General features: G+C 36.3%; 1 protein-coding gene across 1 annotated transcript in view; it reads right to left on the bottom strand.

Moving 5' to 3' along the window:
• LOC106870422 (omega-crystallin) overlaps positions 1 to 13,916 on the bottom strand; it is a 14,527-nt gene extending 611 nt beyond the window's left edge. The window contains exons 1-13 of the mRNA XM_014916488.3: positions 13,768 to 13,916; positions 11,533 to 11,637; positions 10,425 to 10,565; positions 8,645 to 8,771; positions 7,769 to 7,830; positions 6,370 to 6,498; positions 5,717 to 5,830; positions 5,102 to 5,204; positions 4,260 to 4,444; positions 3,657 to 3,821; positions 2,364 to 2,521; positions 2,026 to 2,100; positions 915 to 954 (exon numbers count right to left, since the gene is read on the bottom strand). Coding sequence (XP_014771974.1) covers positions 915 to 954; positions 2,026 to 2,100; positions 2,364 to 2,521; positions 3,657 to 3,821; positions 4,260 to 4,444; positions 5,102 to 5,204; positions 5,717 to 5,830; positions 6,370 to 6,498; positions 7,769 to 7,830; positions 8,645 to 8,771; positions 10,425 to 10,565; positions 11,533 to 11,637; positions 13,768 to 13,818 — 1,455 coding nt within the window. The 5' untranslated portion in view covers positions 13,819 to 13,916. The remainder of the gene's footprint in view (positions 1 to 914; positions 955 to 2,025; positions 2,101 to 2,363; positions 2,522 to 3,656; positions 3,822 to 4,259; positions 4,445 to 5,101; positions 5,205 to 5,716; positions 5,831 to 6,369; positions 6,499 to 7,768; positions 7,831 to 8,644; positions 8,772 to 10,424; positions 10,566 to 11,532; positions 11,638 to 13,767) is intronic.
• Positions 13,917 to 14,428: the final 512 nt, after the last annotated feature.

The following is a 14,428-nucleotide window of genomic DNA, read 5'->3' as shown; positions in this document are numbered from 1 at the left end:
AGTTTATGTTTGAATAATGAGGTCAATTAGTATGTTTAAATAATGGATTAATGTATATGTTGCATCATTGTACACACACACACACACACACACACACACACACACACACACACACAGTGTATTGTTCCGCGAAGGTAAGATCAACAAAAATAGTACTCCATCTTGTCATAGATAGATATTATTTAATAAACATAACATAGGTTTTTATGTTCTATTATTAGTTTTATATATATATATATATATATATAAAACAAAGTTATTTTATTCTACACGAGTAGAAATATAGATAAAATGCACTGGGAGTCGTTTTTTTTACTTTTAAAGAGTTAACTCTTTTCATAGAATTCTCTGATTTTCGAGAGTTGAGATAGAAAGACGCATATGTATAGAACAAAGTTATTTTATTCCACACGGGTAAAAAATATAGGAAGAAAAAAAGCATTGGGAATCGTTTAGATTTTTCACTTTTAAAGACTTGACCGGTTTCTTCTCCTATTTTCGAAAGTTGCTTCTGACTGGAATCCGAATATTCTTTTGATTTTTTAGAGGGAACAGGGCTCAAATTAGAATCTATTTTGGATACGATTTGACTGGCAGAGAATGATCACGTGATTAGGCTTAGAAAGTTTTGTATGTTACTCGCAACGCCCTTTGTGTTAGTATCATGTAACAATATCTTTTGCGCCGAAAATTAAGGCTGACACGTAAGTGAACGTGGAGCTAAACAACTAGCCAAAGCTAGGATCCACCCAACCTCATTTTCTACATCAATTTATTCAGTGATACTCTGCGCCGATTTTTTTTCTATATCATCTTCGTGCACATCTTGAAATAACTTCAATGAAATTTCTCTTCATTACACATCGTAACACTCAAGCAATATAGACAGAATGCAAGTGGAACAAAATACTCACGCTTTTAACCTCTGTGTATTCACGAAGTGCGTATTTTCCCCTGAAAAGAAGAATTTATCTTATGATTTGTAATACATTTGAATCTCAAGTATCATAAAGTATTGGGTTAATGGATATCAGTAAGAACAATTATTTTTGTGTGAATCTTGCACCACAAAAGTCAGATGGATATCCTTATAAAGTCAAATGGATTCTTAGTTGAAAGGTTTCGACTTAGTATTATTTACTTCAAGGCAAAAAAAAAAGGCTGCCCACAGATCCCGTTGTCCCGCTGCACGCGCACGAATCAAGTGTACACCCACGATACCTGAAATACTTGCCGTAGTGGAAATATTGTGTCCGCCGTGTCGTGTCCAGGACGAAAGCCACTTCATTCGTCAGATAGATTGATCTCGACAATATCACTACTTCTCTTCTTCAGACATCTTGCTTCACAAGGCTTCACAATGAGGTTCCTCTATAATTAAAGTAATCTGTCTTTACGTTCTGAGTTCAAATTCCGTCGGGGTCAACTTTGCTTTTCATCCCTTTTCGGGGTCGATATAATAAGTACCAGTCGAGCACTTAGGTCGATGTAATAGACTTAACCTTCCACCAAAATTGCTGGCTTTATGCCAAAATTTAAAACCGATTCAGTACATCTGGTTATGTATTCGATTCGAAACCCTCCGACAATTGGAAAAGTATTTTCAAAATACAAGACCTGTGTAAAACTCGAAACCTATTTTATTCCTGTAAATCTCCCTTCTTTTCCAATTATTATTTATTTTCTCACAAGCAGTGAGCTGGCAGAATGGTTAGCACCTCTACGTTCTGAACACAAATTTCGCCGTTGTCGATCATGCTTTTCATCCTTTGGGAGGTGGGGGTCGATAAAATAAGTACCGGTGGAGTAATCCACTAGACACTCCAGCAAAATTCCAGGTCATGTGCCTATAGTAGAAAATATAATTTACTTTCTCACCTTTGATCTTTCTTTCCATAAAAGATATAAACCAGATTCACCTTAACATTCCGAAAACTCCATAAGTGTGGTCTCTTCTCCACGGAGTAAGAAAAATTTAGAAAGAATTTAAAGAAATGATGGGTGTGTTAAAAGTAAGGCACTTACATCTCTCTAGATATTCCAGATGTCTTGTAACCGCCAAACGGTGCTTGTGGGAACCAATAGTGGTAAGTATTCACCCTGGAAGAATAGAAAAGAAAAAACAAACTATTGTTGCTGTTTAGCTCGAGGAATCCTATGTTTAAAGACAATCCAACTGTGACCAACTGGCATGTTTTCAGACAGTGTATCTTGAATTACGTTACCTAATGCGTCAATATACGTACACACACACACACACACACACACAAATGGGGGTGGGGGGGGGTCTGATAAACAGCAGCAGAAGCAACCAAATCATACTAGAATAATGAAATGCCGCCTATGTACGTGTCAAGACTTACCAAACTGTGCCAGTATTGACGGCGTTCGTGAAAGTCATAATTTTGTTGACATCATTGGTAAAAATGGCAGCAGCCATTCCATAGTCGCTCTGGTTGCAGCGATCGATTACTTCGTCAAGATCACGGAATTTCATCAGCAGCTGCACCGGACCAAAAATCTGGACAGAAAACAAAAGTAAACTTAAAGTTAGACTTAACTCTTTTAGCCTTTAAACTAACCACACCCGGCCTAAATATTCTACCTCTGTTATGTCCAAACTGGTGAAACCCGTTGCACACACCTATCCTAGAATGTCAGGAGTGGCTGTATGGTAAGTAGCTTGCTTACCAACCACATGGTTCCGGGTTCAGTCCCACTGCGTGGCACCTTGGGCAAGTGTCTTCTACTACAGCCTTGGGTCGACCAAAGCCTTGTGAGTGGATTTGGTAGACGGAAACTGAAAGAAGCCCGTCGTATATATGTATATATATATATATATATATATATATATATATATATATATATATATATATATATATATATATATATATATATACACATATATATATATATATATACATATATATGTATGCATGTATTAGTGTGTATATGTTTGTGTCTGTGTTTGTGCCCCGAACATCACTTGACAACCGATGCTGGTGTGTTTACGTCCCCGTAACTTAGCGGTTCGACAAAAGAGCCCGATAGAATAAGTACTAGGCTTACAAAGAATAAGTCCTGGGGTCGATTTGCTCGACTAAAAGGCGGTGCTCCAGCATGGCCACAGCCAAATGGCTGAAACAAGTTAAACAATCTTATTCTCGAAATCTCGAAGTTACAAGATAATGCGGAAGAGTAATCTGAATACTAAAGTGGGCAGGGGGGGCGGTGGAATGGCTGATGTCTTTGATGGTTTGATAATATTGATCTGCTCAAGGTTCTAATACCAACATTTGTAAATCAGCTCCTACATGAAAGCCTATTCCAGCGGGTTGAAGTTATTAGGAGAGTAGATCGTATAAACTTAATTATCTTCATCCATTTTTTTAAATTTTTTTTTTAAGATCAGTCTTTTGTGGGCGCAGATATGGCTGTGTGGTTAAGCAGTTCGCTTTGCAGACATATGGTTTCAGGTTCAGTCGTACGGCGCACCACCTTGGGCTAGTGTATTCAATTACACAAGGCGCCAGTCGCTTTCAGACTAACCTATGCCTTGAGAGAATTTGGGAGATGGAAACTGTGTGGAAGCCTGTGACGTACCCCGAAAAGATAATGATAATAATAACCATAACTGAAAATATAAATCGTTTTACCTCTTCCTTCGCAATCTTCATGTTGTCGGAAACATCAGAAAAGACAGTTGGTTCGATGTAGTAGCCTTTGTCTCCATGCTTGTTACCGCCATATTTCAACTTTGCACCTTGTTCCTGTGCGCTCTTTATATAATCTATAACTTTGTTGTACTGCTCTTCATCAATCTGAAATGAAAGAAAGCAATGTGGACGGTGTACAATGATGGTGCTTCCATCCATCTGTCCGTCCGTCCGTTCGTTCATTCATAAATACATATATCTTTACAAGCACACATCCACGCAAGCTTTTTTCACTCACACATACACACACATACACTCACACTATGACCGCGATTCCGCTGCCCTAACCACTGGGCCATTGCGCCTCCACGTAAATATGTACAAACTGTGATATCCCTGGTTCGTTTTCAATATTTTATTAACAGCATCAATTGTTGGATATAGCGGTACAATCTAGTGCTCATCAGGCTCCTTAGCTTACAACACTCAGTCTCCCATTTGTAATACAACTGGATATATTTGAATATATTAAAAAGAAGTGCACCGTATACGCCGGCAAATACGATGATTTCTCATTAAGCTCTCCTCCCGTAATGCACTTACCTGAGGTCCATGTTCAGTCTCCAGTTCATAAGGATCACCAATTTTCCTTTGGGTTGCATGTTCTACTGATCGCTTTATAAACTCTTCATAGATACTCTCATGGACGTAGGTTCGAGCTCCAGACCAGCGGCATTGACCCATGTTCTCAAAAGCAGCTTCGTGAGCCTGTTGCACGGCAAAATCAACTAAAACATTAAAAATACATAGAAAATTACATACTGGATCAATTGTTTAATCCGATCCTCTACGTGGTTGCTCGACTTACTAGTAGCAGCAGCCAAATATTCAGAAAAGACATTTTATCAACACGAAAAATGAACACATTAGGTAATGCAGTCCTAGGTATACAAAAGGACGTGACGGTTATGTGTGTGTGTGTGTGTGTGTGTGTGTGTGTGTGTGTGTGTGTGTGTGTGTGTGTATAAAGGTTATGAAGGGTAATGGAGTCAACCAGACCCTAATGATACAAGTAATACCGAGTAAGTGCTGTATACCGACTAGTTTTGCCCCAGATGTGGATGCAACATGAATGGGGAATATAACATGGGTCGTGTATTAGCATATGTATATATAAAAAGAATGAGATAAAGAGACCAATGGCATAAGTAAATTTATATTTATGTAGAATGTCTTACAGCTGTTTCAGGAAAAATTCAATGTATCCCTTCATCGGAGACGGTAATAGTAGAAGATAAGGATTATTACATCTGTACGAGGAGATTTGCAGTAAGAAATGAGAGCGATGCGGAGAAGAAAAAACAAAGAAGAAAAAGTACTTGTAGTTCCATTCCAACAGTAAATATCCATGTATAGAATACCCACACGGAAAATACTAAACTTACGATCAGTATCAGGAAAGACGACTAGAGGACATTTTCCGCTGAGTTCCAGAGAGCAACGTTTCAAATTACTGCTACCAGCAGCTTGCATTACCAACTTGCCAACCTGAAGAAAATGAACAAAGTTACTAAAATTACAGAAGCTACAACAAGAACAAGGCCCACTTTCTCTAGTGGAAGAGTTACAACCAGTTGAGTCTTCATTAGCGAATTACTGGTATTTATCTCAAGAATAACGAACGGTTAAAGCCAACATAGGTAAGTTTTGAACTACGAATCACAGGAGATGAAACGAAGTTTAATTTTTCAATCAATGAATATAACGATGACAATTTCTAACATGGATACAGTCTCATATTTCACGATCGAGGATAGTTGCTTTTATGAATTACTGCTTTACTGCTGCTTCGATTATGCTATATATACTTCACGATGTCGTGCTGCTACTGTTTATATCTCACGCAGAGATTTATTATTGCTAAATATATATATATATATATATATATATATATATATATATATATATATATATATATAGAGAGAGAGAGAGAGAGAGAGAGAGAGAGAGAGAGAGAGAGAGAGAGACGTACACAATGAAGAAAATTTGAAAGCACTTACCTCAGTTGATCCAGTGAAAGATACTTTGTTGATGTCTTGATGTGATGAAATCGACTGGCCACATGTTGTACCATATCCCGGTACCACATTTACAACACCTGGTGGGAAGCCAGCCTAAAGAAAAACGAAGAGGCAGGGTGAAATTTAGAAAGGACAATTACCATGAAACACTCACTCACACACACACACACACACACACACACACACACACACACACACACACATACACACACAGAGTAGACAAAAACGAATGGATTGTTCAAAACAGTACTACACGTGTTTCAATAGCGTGGTTATTCCAAATACTAGTCCATTATAAACTTATTAGATAACATTACGTAATTTTGTGCTGTTACATAACCATTCCATTTCTTCAGGTGATATTCAGTCAAATATCTATACTAGTACACATACATACATACATACATACATACATGCATGCTCACACACACACACATACACACATATATTACACCCTCATTATCAACTTTTATCATATACGCTTTTCAACAATACCTCCAATTAGCAAAATCGATTATTCATAAAACACGTTAAAATGTGGTAGTTATTACAAAGCTTAGTAAACCATTCGCAGTCATTATTGACGGCACGGATATTCTACCGTTAATATAATAATGCACAAAGTTACTGACCTCTTTCACCAGTGATGCACAATACAGAGCAGTGAGAGGTGTTTGCTCAGCAGGCTTGATTACAATGCAGTTACCACATGATAAAGCAGGGGCCATTTTGCAAGTCATCATCACTATTGGATAGTTCCACTAAAGACAATAAAAAAGAAAACAGACTACAATTATGTTGAGCTAAATTTAATTAGAAATCACTTATGTAATATAATTCTGTAATACAAACATACATATAGAAATAGAGATGTACATTACAAATACATACATACATACATACATGCATACATACTTATACACACATACATACAAAGAAATAAGCAGCCACAGTATGATAGAAATCATAGCCACTCATAATAAAAAGGAGTACTGGTGGAATGTCCGTTTGAAAACCTGAATAAAATATAAGCATAATAGACTTGACATAGTGATTTGAGACAGAGAAGAGAAACTATACAGTTGTGGAAATCAGCCGCCCAGCGGATGTTAACATAAAGCTAAAGATCAGCGGAAAAGAAAATACGTACGCTGAACTATTGAGGAATCTACAGCTACTCTATCCCGATTAAAAGTTCAGATTTATACCTGTAATCATTAGGACACTGGGATACGTAACACACTGCCTAAACACCAATCTTGAGAAATTAGGCTTCTCAAAACTAGAAAGGAGAAAACTGATTCGAAGACTACAGATCCAAGATATCACTCGAACTGTATAAATCTGTTAAACTTTCTAGAAGTTTACCATTTAAGTATATATGAGTATGTCTAGATATACAACTATATGCATGAGAATACATGCATAAAACAAAACACTAATGCGTACAAAATGTTAGCTACACATAGAGAAAGAGAGTAATAAATAGACTCTCAGTTTAATTCTGCTACTGCCACTTTCATTCACTAGATATGGTTTGATCGCCTTTTACTACGTTATACAAAATACATATCAGAAGTTATCATAACCGAGACATATGCATATGCACAAACACTCTCACGGATAGGCATGTACAAATCGATATGCGTGGACGGAAAGATCGAAAATGATTATTCTTCCACAACTATACAAAGTAACGCAGTACAGGACAATAATAGAGTCTATCTGTTTTAGCTTAGCTGAATTAATAAACTTCAAATCAATTACTCATAGATGGATATTGATTTCAAATTTTGGCATATGGCCAGCGATTTCGTGAGTGGGGATAAATCGATTACATGACCCCCAGTGCTGAACTGGTACTTATTTTGTCGACTTCGAAAGGATGAAAGGCAAAGTCAGCCCCGGCAGAATTTGAACTCAGAACGTAAAGACGGCCAAAATGCCACGGAGCGTTTTGCCTTGCGTGCTAATAATTCTGGCTGTTCGCCACCGTCTCGTAGATGGATATTGATTGGAAGTAATACTTACAGGTATGATAAGGCCACAAATACCAACAGGTTCATGTTTGGTAACACTGAAGAAGTCACCATCTGTAAAAACATGAGATAAACAGGGGTTAAAACATAGCAACAGTATCTTCAAAGTATTATCGTTATCATCCAATTCAGGTAAAACAGGCAAACAAGCATACACGCAAAAATAACAGCACCGAATTAATTTCCATAGGACTGTGTTGGAATACAGACCTACAGTGATAAGTAAAGGAGAATGATAGAATCAGTAGGATCGAATAGAGTCAACTCGTCTCTTATCGCACCACATTTACGACGCAAATGTTTGTATGTCATACAGGTGTTTAAGATGTATATTTATGACTTGTAAAGCTACGTACTTATAGGTCGCAAACACGTCTATAGAAAACACACACACACACACACAATGTTGATAGTTAGGGTAAATCCCAGTTGTTTCCTCTTGAAGCACATCTGCTTTTTCCCTTATCTAATTTTCCCTGTCTAAAGAATTTCTAATAGGAAATCATTTATATGTCTATCTAACATATAAAACAATCTCTAATTTCTTAAATTTATAATATATGATATATATATATATATATATATATATATATATATATTTAACCAAAGGCTATTCAAACCTTGTGAGCGAAAGATTGTAGACGAAATCAGGCTGAGTCTACTAAACTATTATATTAAAGATACAAGTGTCTGAGGAGTAATCAGCCATAGGTATCATAACGTTGTTCCGTTGATCGAATAAATGGAACTCTCATTCACTAAAACAAGCGCGAGATTCATTCATTTATTCATTCATTCATATTAATTTCATGCAGTTACATGTGTTTATGTAAATGTGGATAAATTTGCTAGTAAAGCTGGCACTTACCAACAGGAATGTTCTGTCCCATATTTTTATCCGCCCAACCAGCAAAATAACGCAATATCTGGACACTGTGTACCATATCTTGGTAAGAATTCTTATAGGGCTTGCCTGTATTCAAAGTTTCCAAACTCTATAAAATACATTTAATATTTTCTGTTTTAATATATACATAAGATTTCAAACGGCTTTGTATAATAAATTTCGTATATATTAACAAACTTAAACTCACCAGTAATTTATTAATCAAACAAGCTGTTAAGAACGCGTTCAGTATGCCATCAACAACAACAAGCTACTTAAAAGATCAAATTAAATTCTATTTAAATAAGTGAAGGTACTGAGCTGCAAAAGCTTGAGAACTATTGATCTAATCCGGCCGATTCATTGTCTTGAGCTTCAAACTATATGTACCACTATTTATGTGTTTTTAATATTACGAAGGTAACCTTATCCGTATATTTAAATGCTTTCCCAAAATAAAGATATACTTTCTTTTAAAGTTTTCGCGGAAGCTATAAGGTGATGCACAAGTACTAACCTCTGAGTGCACTGCTCCCTATAGCAGAAACATCTGTAAGCCAATGAAGTCAATTACGTAGTTCCTGTTCCCTTGTCATTCTATTAGTTCTTATAACGCTCTGTACTTGCCTAACATTTTATTCTAAAGTATATATAAATTGAGATCTAACAACAGGTTATTAGTATCGCTATGCCTGAGCGAACTCATAAAATTCCTAAATTACATTGTTAGTATTCACACAGAACAATAATTAGCTAAAAAAAACATACTGTGGAAAAAGTAAACATTAATATTAGTCAATCATAAATGAATATTATATTCATTTTTCCGGCAAGTACGGAAGACAACTCCGGATACTGAGATCTATATTATAATCCTGCTTGCTCGTTCGTTCACACGTTACGTTTTAGTTTGTTAGAGCGCAGACGGTGGAGTAAGAGGTAGAGTAAGAGCGACAGAGAGGGAGAATGAGAGAGGGAGAGGGAGTGGGAGAGTGAAAGAGAGGAAGAGGATGAATGAGTGAGATAGCATGATTAGGGGAAGTGAGAGGTAAAGAGAAAGGAAAGAAGAAAAATGTTCGACATGAAGAAGGGAATTACATGGTTAAAAAGTTTGTTGGAGCAAGCGGTAGAGAAAACTGAGAGAGAGAGAGAGAGAGAGAGAGAGAGAGAGAGAGAGAGAGAGAGAGAGAGAGAGAGTGTGTGTGTGTGTGTGTGTGTGTGTGTGTGTGTGTGTGTGTGTGTGTTGAACAGAGGGAAATTTTAAGATAATATAGTATATTATTGTGACTGGAAGTGAAATGACTTCACGAAACAGCCGTGGATGCTATTTCTTTTTCTCTTTTTATTTGCAGCGGAATTGAAACTAACCGCGTAAGTGAATACATTGTGTATATTCTCTATATCGATTTGTGCACATTGTATATAAAGTAAAGTAATTATGATAAAATATTGCAATTACAAGGAATATGCAATTATATATCGATCTTGCAGTTTCAAGAGAATTAAATTCTGAAGAATTATGTATGTATTAAGTATAGTATAGATTGTTATTGTATAATTTTCTATCATTTACTGCACGGGAAATAATTAGATTCATATGCAATAAAAATGTAAATCATCCTTTCTTTCTTAAATAACTCCACTTGATTTTTCTTTCGCTCCGTGGGATTTCCACACATCTCGCAAGTTTCGAATTATTTCGTTCCCCTCAGTAAAGTATCGCCCTCACTGTACTGTTTATCATGGCTGAGTTCATACTTACTGATAAGTGGGCTATATCTCTCTCAAAAAGGTCAGCCAGACGATATAAAAGATGTCCACGGCGACTGGCATCCATGCGTCTCCACGGTGTTCCACGCTTGAACGCTAATTTACATGCCTGGACAGCTTTATCGATGTCAGTCTGTAAAAGTAAATGCGATTGACAGAGTTAAATGCAACGACAAATCAACTTTATGACACAACACAATACCAATCCTCCGAATATTTCAGCAATCTCTCCAAACATGACTATCCCACCTGCCAATCTTTAGTCTTCTTGTCTGCCTCTACCTTCAAGCACTCGCTGAAACATTTCATCCAGTTTTCTTCTCATAGGCGCAGGCGTGACTGCGTGGTAAGAAGCTTTCCCTTCTATGTAAGGCCTTTATGGCCAATTTTCATGAAATAAAGAAGCTTACTCCGTTTGCTAACGTTCGCTTTCAAATGTTTAAACAAAACGTCAACCACATCAATCACGCCAGTCTAGAAGGGCCTACAAAAGTCATGAGTACTGTCTCTTTCACTCGACAAGCTTATTTCAAACCTTTAAGTTTTAATCATTGGAACGTAGCCATGCTGGGACACTGCCTTAATGGGTTTTGTCGAACAAATCGACTCCAGTACATTTTTTTTTAAAGTCTGGCACTTATTTAAACAGTCTGTTTTGCCGAAAGACTAAATTATTATATTAGGAAGCTGATTGTTATGGCTGGTCAGAGAATGACCATTGGTTTCGCAATGCTAATATTCATAACATAAGAAGAACTTCAAAAAATATACAGCTAGAAATTAATAATGTGATAAAGAGAACTATGTCAACGAATGATCAATGTCATTTATATCCCCCAAAAATTAACAACAAAACAAAAAGAATCATCATTATCATTATCATATTTCCGTCATATATGTGATACAACTGCGCATGCGTTATTGTCTTATTGTGTTCACATCATCGTACATTTGTTGGCATAAGAGAACAAAAGTGTTTTGAAAATTAAAATGTGGCCACAGTTTAATGAGTGAAACAAATAAAAAGAAAAAGATAAGAGATGCTGGCCACCCAACGAAAATGGTTAACGATAGGTTTATAATGACGGTTTCTTGCTTACCTTACTTCCTTCCTGAACGTCACAAATCTTCTTCGTCGTGTAAGGATTGATAACAGGGTAAGTCTTGCCATTGGCTGAATCAACGAACTGGTTGTTAATGAAAATCTGAAAGCAAAAAATCGAGGCAAATATAATTGACTGAACGATCGACCAATGACGCCATTATTGAGAATCAATCGATTGAGTTTTATAGAGCACCGGTATAATGAAAGCAACGCATGAAGAGCTCATCATCACCCTAGGTTTCTAAGCATCCTCTAACAGAGATCATTATTTTTAGAAAGACTGTCAAAATTAAATAATAACCAGAACTGCGCTAACGGGACTGTAACTGTTAGCAGTGAAGGTGTCATGCAGGGCAAGTCGGGAGTATCTTATCAAGCTCCGGCAGAACGTCATCAAGCTATTGACCAGGACCAAAATCGTAGTCAAAAGTGCAAAAGAAAAGAATGAAATGGAGAAAAGATGTAAACAAAATAGTAATAGAATGCTGGCTGTGAAGTAAGCCAAATAAAAGAGGCTTCATGAATCGAATGGAGAAAATATGGGACGAGCAGTAAAGGTCGTGCGTATAATAATTGGTTGGGAACAGTAATCCAAGATGAAGACAAATGGCTGAAGGAGATTGAAGTAGAATGCCCAGTGCAATACCATATAGAAAGTTTGTCTCTTAGGGACAGCAAGGATTATCAGGATGGTTCTAAGCACTTGAAAGACTGCTGAAAACTTGTGGATACCTTAGGTTACAGGTAGTAACCCGCTATCCACATAATTCGTCGATATCCATAGACAAGTTCTTTTGTTGAGTTTCTGTAAGTGGTGATGGTCATGGTGGTAATTTTAATATTGTTTTTGTTAAGTTTTAATCCCAAGTCAGTTGTGTTCGGCTATAGCTCTAATCAATGGTGATTGAGTCGTAACCACCCTTTCTTTATTCACAGACATAATGTATCTTGGACTTCATTATTCAACAACTACATTATTTGCTTAACTTCTTATTTTTAAGACGTCTGTGTTTGATCTGAGGGATTTGAGACGTAACCAAATAGCTGAGATGAGAAAAATCCCAACTGACTGGATCTTTTGACTGAAGAGGAATCATGAGTTGGTAGACCACCAGTGGATCTGACCTGTCTCACTATTTATACATTGTCCTTGTTTGCATTTACGTTATTGCTTTTTAGTTCCTGATCGGCCTTGATCAAGCAATCTGATAACCAAAGACAAACCAGGCCTGGTAATCTCGTCTCGTTGTTTGAGATATACTGTATCAGTGATTACATTATTCAATATGTTCTTTGCAGAGATCTGCAGTTATTTCAAGCATGGAGAACAACCAAAATCGCCCACGTTGACTAGTTTTGTGACATAGGTAAACTTTGATCGGACATAGTTATGATTGAAGTCGTTCCAGCTATGATCATCACATCTATACATTGGTAAACTTAACCTCTAGGTTCTTATTGGGAGGTGGAATTCCAACCATTATGTCAATAGTTAATGAAGTGAATCGTTTAAAAACAAAACTGGAAATAAGCCTTCAAGAATTAGTTTTGAACCGTTGGCAACAAGTACGAATCTCGGCAACTGGAGAAGTTTTCAATGGAATTTATATTACAAGTGACAATAAAAAAACTGGTCACTTATGACGTTACTCAGATTAATGGGAAACGAAAATATAATATACATACACACATGTAATACATACATGTGTGTGTGTGTGTGTGTGTGTGTGTGTGTGTGTGTGTGTGTGTGTGTGATGGTTTTTCTCGTCGTGAACGACAAATGGCGGTTCCACTCAACTGGCAAAAATGAGTAACGCTGCGATGGACTGGCATCTCGTCCAGCTGGGGAACACATACGCCACAGAAACCGGGAAACCGGGCGCATGAGCCTGGCTAGGCTTTAAAAGGGCACATTTATATTTATTTATTTATAATTAAAACAGATTTACACTAATCTGATGGGTTACTCTATATTTTTGCAGAGTACAAATTTATTATTCTTGTACGAGAATGTTGTTGACAGTGACTTTGTATGTAAGTAATCGTAGGACTTCAAGTCACTGTGAACAACATTGTTGCATAATAATAATAATAATAATAATAATAATGATAATAATAATAACAATAATCATAATACAAACACACACACACACACATACACGGTATAAAACTTTTCTTTTTACTTATCGACACAGGAATATAATAAAGACTAAAGATAAAATTACTGTACCTTGGTAAACTTAATCTCTGGGTTCTTATTGGGAGGTGGAATTCCAGCCATTATGTCAATAGTTAATGTAGTGAATCGTTTAAAAACAGAATTGGAAATAAGCCTTCAAGACTTAGTTTTGAACCGTTGGCAACAAGTACGAATCTAGACACCTGCAGGCGATTTCACTGGAATTTATAATACAAGCGACTGGTCACCTATGACGTCACTCGGGTTAATGATAAACGAAAATTGCAGACGACTAAGTGGAAGTTCCCTCCTTACCAAATGAAGAACAAAACAAAAATCAAAATAGAAGTGAATATAAAAAAACTGTATAAAAAAGGAGAGAAAAAGAGAGAAGGGAGGGATAAAAAAAAGAAACAAACAAACAAAATGTCTTAGTAATTCTTGTTTTAGAATATCTTTGTTATTCACTGTTTTTGAAATTGTGGCGTAGACTTCAATAATAACAATAATTACAAGAAATACGATAAACACTAAAGTCCAGAAATAAATCTAAACATCTTTTATACATATATATATATACACACACGCAATAATATGTGTGTTGTGTGCGTGTGTATATACATATATATATGTGTATATATATATATATATATATATATATATATATATATATATACACATATATATATATGTGTATATATATATATATATA

This window comes from Octopus bimaculoides, chromosome 12 (assembly GCF_046866305.1).
Source record: "Octopus bimaculoides isolate indiv1 chromosome 12, ASM4686630v1, whole genome shotgun sequence".
NCBI lineage: Eukaryota > Metazoa > Mollusca > Cephalopoda > Octopoda > Octopodidae > Octopus > Octopus bimaculoides.
This window is presented reverse-complemented; position numbering and strand designations above follow the sequence as displayed.